Below are 6743 nucleotides of genomic sequence, written 5' to 3'. Positions count from 1 at the left end.
AATATGTGGTATAGATAGATACATGTAGATAGATGATGATGATGATGATGATGATAGATAGATAGATAGATAGAGATTATAGAGATACAGATATAGATATAGACGATATAGATGATATAGACATAGGTATATGCAATGGAATATTACTCAGCCATCAAAAAAAGAATGAAACCTTGGGGCACCTGGCTGGCTCAGTCAGTTAAGTGTATGGCTCTTGATTTTAGTTCAGGTCATGATCTCATGGTTCATGAGATTGAACACCACATTGGACTCCATGCTGTAAGCATGGAGCCTGCTTGGGATTCTCTATCCGCCCCTCTCTCTTTACCCCTCCCCACTCTCTTTCCTTCTCTCTCTCAAAATAAATAAATAAACATTAAAATAAAAAAGAAGAATGAAATCTTGCCATTTGCAATGACATGGATGGAGCTAGGAAATAAGTCAGAGAAAGACAAACATATGATTTTGCTCATGTGTGGAATTTAAGAAACAAACCAGAGGAACATAGAGAAATGGAAAAAAAAGAGAAAGAGAAGGATGCAAACCATAAGCAACTCTTCACTACAGAGAACAAAGGACAATGTTCTCTATACATTGGGGTTGATGGGCAAAGGTGGATGGGAGACAGACAATGGGTATTAAGGAGGGCATTTGTTGTGATGAGCCCTGGGTGTTATATGTAAGTGATGAATCACTAAATTCTACACCTAAAATCAATTTTACCATATATATTAACTAACTAGAACTTAAATAAAAATTGAAATAAAAAAGTACATCATGTTCAAAAATAGACAAATGTGTGACAGATTAGGAGAGGATGTTAGCAATGTCTAAAACAAGAATTAAATGTTCTAAAACTTAAAATTTTTAATATAAAATTATGTACATTATCAAGAAAAAAGAAGAGCAAAAATGAGTAAAAAGTATAAGTAGATAATTCAGAGAAAGGAAAACCAGAATGACTAAAAACTTTATTTAAAAAACACTAAGCAGGGAGCCTGGGTGGCTCAGTCAGTTAATCATCCGACTCTTGATTTCAGCGCAGGTCATGATCTCACAATTCACGAGTTCAAGCACATTGATAATAAATGATTTTATTATTAACATTAATAAATAAAAGCATTAGCATAAAGCTATATGAAGGGCATGATATTAGTATATAATAATGTGAAAAGTGTGGCTATCTCAATTCAGGGCACCAAAGTCCCCAAAGGAAAATAAAGGAAGACTTCATGTTTCACAACAATTATTAAGTTAAAATCAAATTACATTTTGTAAGGTTTCATTGTAACAAAAATACTTTCACATGGGTATCATCTCTGGAAAATGCGTTTCATTTCTCAATAGGTAAAATTGTTGTTCATTTCGCTTTTATCATTATAATGTCATGACTAAAGTCACCATAAGTGATTATCTAACCATTCAACAACATGGACAGGCAATACCAGTCCTTCACTGAGCATGTGCCTGGAATCCACAGAATGTGTAGAGAAAGTTAGTGCATCCTTGGAGGGAGATGATAGCATATATGTACACGAATGAATGCACAGGTGTATATGTAAGTCTTTGACATGCAGAGAAATAACCCACCTCAGGCATATAAACAATATAGTGCCTCATAGGGCTGGTCTCCCAAAGGCTCTTTTTCTCAGGTAGAGATAACCATCCTCTTCCTTAACTATATGCCTATCTGTTCTAGAAGGGCCTCATGAGATTGATATTCTTGATTTCCATCTCCCTCTCAAGGGAACAGGAATGGACAGGTTCCCCCAAGGCAGCATCCCTAAGGCCACTGAGGTTATAAGAGTCTCAGCTTTACTGTTCAGATTTCCAATACCAATGGAGCCAGAACCCATGCTGTAGCATCCTCTGAAAGTGAGTCTGTGAGGGAAATCCCAGAGAGGGACATGCAGGGCAAAGACACCAAGATTTGCCAGAAGGCAGGAGCCTTATTTCTTCAGTCCAGATGTGTATCCCTGTTGTTTCCTGAGTCAAGGGTGCTTGAGTGGTCTAAACAGAGGTAGTAGAGCCTGTGTCCTGTGTGACAAAAGGATCCTTCTTAATTGCCTTGACCACATCTGGGGGTTGCATGTACCAGGGATATAGTTAAACTGACGCTTATCTATGGAAAATTAATCAATGTCTTAGGATAGCTGTAAAATGAATAGATTTTTTTTTATTTTTTTAATGTTTATTTATTTTTGAGAGAGACAGAGACAGAATAAGAGTGGGTTAGGGGCAGAGAGAGAGGGAGACACAGAAGCAGAAGCAGGCTCCAGGCTCTGAGCTGTCAGCACAGAGCCCGACATGGGGCTCGAACTCACAAGCTGTGAGATCATGACCTGGGCCGAAGTCGGACTGTCAACAGACTAAGCCACCCAGGCACCCCAAAAAATGAATTGATTTTTCAGTCTGAAGTCTGGAAATCTAGAGGCCACACAAGAAAAAATCTGTGTATATATACTTGATTCATCAGGGGGAGAAATAAACTCACTCTATGTCATGACAAAGATCAGAAAACAAAGATGCGTATAAGAGTGAAGAGAGGGAGAATAACTTAATTCAATATATTCTAAAAGCTGAAATGCTAACACCAGAAAAAGCTTCCGGGGGCGGGGAGCAGGGGGATGCTTTTCTTTCTGTCTCTGGATCCAGTCTAAATTTGAAAGATAGACTGGTGGGAATATTTCACAAATTTATCCAAATACCATGAGGCTAGGCAATCCTTTTAATCCCCTCCAAAACTCCAAGTCTGTGTTTCCAGGGTGTCATAACATAGTTCCATCCTGGAGACTGGGGAAAGAGCCTGAGTTAATTCCCTGCACTGGTCTCCAGCTTCAACTGGCTTCCTCAGCCTGTCCCTGATGGAAGCAAGAAGTAACTAGCTTTGGGGCCTCAGTCTTACTGTTGCCACAGAGAGTCTCTCATTGCAGAGGAAGATTGAAAAAGGAAAAGAAAAATATATATGTATATCCAAGTACTTTAGCCCTAGAGCTGAGTAGATACTCATTGCTTGTTGAATAAATTATTGGTTGAAAAAAAAGAGAAAGGAGAAAAATAGAAAAAAAAAAAGACTTAAAAATAAGATGGAAAATTATTCCTTTGTGCTCTCCGGGAATTCTATCTTAGTGCTGGAAATAAGCTTTCCAAGACTGCTCAGAAAAAAAAAAAATCTGCTTCTTCTAGGTTTCCTTATGGATCCTCTTTTCCTGCAGCAGAGGTGCTTCCATGTGGCTGGATCCTCTAGAAATCAAGCAAGGATCCTACATCCAGTTTAACTACGATGAGATTTGAGGCCGAGCTAAGAATTATAGTGCTATAATGTTACTACATAAGATGTGAGCAGAGGAGAAGCTGGAACAAAAAATTAAGTGCAAAAGACAAATCCTGACAGGAGGAAGTAGTGTCAGAATTTGACACTGAAATTTGCATGTGCTGGGATAAAATTAGCTGGTATAACAGCAAGTCTGCCTTGTATATAGTGTCTCACTACACAGATGAGACAACTTTCAAACCACTCTGAAATTTACCAAAGCATTGTTAACATATGCTGTCCTTAAAAACAGGAAAAGGAGTGGGAGCTTGTTTTGAAATTACTTTTGCTTCCCAAGTCAGACACACAGTTCCTGGCAGACACTAATAGGACAGCACTCCCTTGGTTTTGAAGCAGAACATCAAAAGGAATGAAGAGGAGTTGGGGAAGCCAAGGGTAATTCCTACTACCTTTCTCTGACCCAGCAATTCCCAGGGCCATTGGTAAGAAGGGTTGAGGTCTAACAAAAAAACAAAGTGATCAGGACGGGAAGTGTGGGAGCAAGGACATACACAGATGAAAACAAATGAGTCATTTAACAGCTACATCCAATGGCTTCTGATCATTGAAAACTAGTTTCAGTTCTTGGTTCATACTTCTATTAAAAATCCTTTCTTATCAACTCAGCCTCCATTCCAAAAATGCCTCCCTACTATGGTAATCAACTTTCAAAACTTGTTGTTACCCTAGGGGGATAGGTTTCTTTTTACAGAGATTGAAGAACCAAACACAATATCATGGCATTATACGGCTCAGGAATTCTGACAGACTATCTAACCAATGTTCCTTTGCTGATTAGAAGTAGTACAGTATAGATGGCTAAAAATTGTGTTTTAAATGAAATAGAACTTTGCATCTAGACTGAGTATTATTGTAAGTGATCTTGGGATTTTCTCAACCTTTCTTCACCTCATTTGTAAAGTCAGGTAAGACATACCTCACATAGTTGTTTTAATCTCAAGTGAGATAATGCTCCAAATATATATTAACACAGTGCCTAGTAAGTATTGAAAATCCATTGAATACACTGCAGGCATTTTTATTTTCTTGCTAGCTAAACAAATGCAAAACAGTTAAGTTTAAATACTGAGGAACCAGAGTAATTTCCACACATGGGATGACATCTGAACAGAACACCAGTACCAGGTAGACAAATCTAGGGACCCTACACAGCATGATTTTTAAGACTCCAGATATGCTGATCTCAAACATGTTGCAGGCATCTCTCACTGCAACAGGCAACTCTTTTTCATGGCTTTCTTTGGACTTGCTTTTAAAAGTCAGCAGGAGAGGAGTCCTGGGAACACTTCACTTTCATGTGAATGAAGTTCATCTTCACCTACCCCCTCCCAAAATATTCTGCATACTGCTCTGTCATGATTCTTACCATTGTCTTTATATTTATCTAACCTTATCACCCCCAGTGGATTGTCACTTCCTTGAGAACAAAGATAATCTTTGTGTCTCCTGTATATAAAGGGTAAATAAAAAGCACACAGAAAGAAAGGAGTGACAACACTGAGCAATACCTGCTGTGGAAATTGGGGACATTATCTAGGCAACTGGGTAGAGGGATTGAGAGAGGAATTACTGAAGACCAATCTCACCACCTTCACATTGCTGAAATCAGGGGGTCTATTTTATCACAATGTTCAAAAGTAAAGATGCTGCTCCTAGCTAACTGAAATTACTAATTCGATTTTATAAGATTGTTTCATTAAGAAATTAGAAATATTCAGAAAATGAGGAGAAACAAAATTTGCTGAAGATTTAAATGAATTTCTTTTTCTGTATGTAACATGCAAAATCCCCAGTTAAGGCAAAATAACCTGCTGGAGCCATAAGTTACATCCAATGAAGTCAAATTTTTTTCTTTCATTTTAACCACAGTCAGAGGTTAATTTTGATCCTAATTTTTTAGATCATCAAAGAAAATCTGTAGAAACAGAATCCACAAGATGACAACTCATGGAAATGACTCCACTAGCGTTTCAGACTTTCTCCTGAATTGTTTTGTCAGGTCCCCCAGCTGGCAGCTCTGGCTGTCCCTGCCCCTCAGCCTCCTATTCCTCCTGGCCATGGGGGCTAACGTTATTCTCCTAATCACCATCCAGCTGGAGGTCTCTCTACACCAGCCCATGTACTACCTGCTCAGTATTGTCTCCCTGCTGGACATTGTTGTCTGCCTCACTGTCATCCCCAAGGTCCTGGCCATCTTCTGGTTTGACCTCAAGTCCATCAGTTTCTATGCCTGCTTCCTCCAGATGTACATCATGAATTGCTTCTTTGCCATGGAGTCCTGCACATTCATGGTCATGGCCTATGACCGCTATGTAGCCATCTGCCACCCACTGAGGTACCCATCCATCATCACTGACCAATTTGTAGTCAAGGCTGCTGTCTTTATTTTGGCCAGGAATGCACTTCTTACTGTGTCCATTCCCATCCTCTCTGCCCGGCTCCATTACTGTGGGAGAAATGTCATTGAGAATTGCATCTGTGCCAATATGTCTGTCTCCAGGCTCTCCTGTGATGATGTCACCATCAATCGCCTCCTCCAGTTTGCTGGAGGCTGGACACTACTAGGATCCGACCTCATCCTCATCTTCCTCTCCTACACCCTCATACTGCGAGCAGTGCTGAGACTCAAGGCAGAGGGTGCTGTGGCCAAGGCCCTGAGCACATGTGGCTCCCACTTCATCCTTATCCTCTTCTTCAGCATCATCCTTCTGGTCTTCGTGCTCACTCATGTGGTGAAGAAGAAGATCTCACCCAATGTGCCAGTCCTGCTCAACGTCCTCCACCATGTCATCCCTGCAGCCCTCAACCCTATAGTTTATGGAGTGCAAACCCAGGAGATCAAGCAAGGAATCCAGAGATTATTGAAGAAAGGGTGGTAATAAGGACAACAGGATCTCTGCATTTCTAATACATGATGACTTATAAATCAGTTAATGGAAAATTGGGTTGAAACTCATAGCTCAAATAAATTGAGATAGTAAGTTCAAGGAAAGAAGTAAATTTAAATCTGAAACAATTTCTTGACTCTATCCCTCTGCTTCAAATTCTAATGCTCCCCCAAGAGAAATCTCTCATTTCTGTGACTTTTTAAAAATTTTTCCCAATCTTTGGAGTTCTATTCTGTCTGAAATATGAGAACTCAGGAGGATGAACTCTATAGTTGAGAAATAAATCCCAGTTAATACTGTATTTACTATTTCTATACAAGTAATTTTTTAAATATAAAACTGTGCGTATTAATGCCCTTGGTTGTAACATTGTTATTAATTTATTACTGTTTTTAACCTAGTTGCATAATGCAGTTGAAAAAGACCACAGTATTTAAATGTCAGCTCTGAGTGATGAATAATAGAGTCCATAAGTAAATCTCTTTCCATTACCTCCAACTAAGCCAGTAATTTTCTTCTCT

The 6743-nt window shown here is 39.2% G+C and overlaps 1 protein-coding gene across 1 annotated transcript; it reads left to right on the top strand.

Annotated features, from left to right (window-relative positions):
• The first annotated feature begins 5265 nt into the window (after positions 1-5265).
• On the top strand, positions 5266-6213 carry LOC106981160 (olfactory receptor 56A3-like). Its single transcript, XM_015079287.2, has one exon. The coding sequence runs from the start codon at positions 5272-5274 to the stop codon at positions 6211-6213; it is 942 nt and encodes a 313-aa protein (XP_014934773.1). The 5' UTR covers positions 5266-5271.
• The last annotated feature ends 530 nt before the right edge of the window (positions 6214-6743 follow it).

Source organism: Acinonyx jubatus, chromosome D1 (genome assembly GCF_027475565.1).
Source record: "Acinonyx jubatus isolate Ajub_Pintada_27869175 chromosome D1, VMU_Ajub_asm_v1.0, whole genome shotgun sequence".
Lineage (NCBI taxonomy): Eukaryota > Metazoa > Chordata > Mammalia > Carnivora > Felidae > Acinonyx > Acinonyx jubatus.
This window is presented reverse-complemented; position numbering and strand designations above follow the sequence as displayed.

Bases quoted from the DNA above. Each gene is read 5' to 3' on its own strand.
- LOC106981160 (XM_015079287.2), top strand. From the start codon at position 5,272: ATGACAACTCATGGAAATGACTCCACTAGCGTTTCAGACTTTCTCCTG.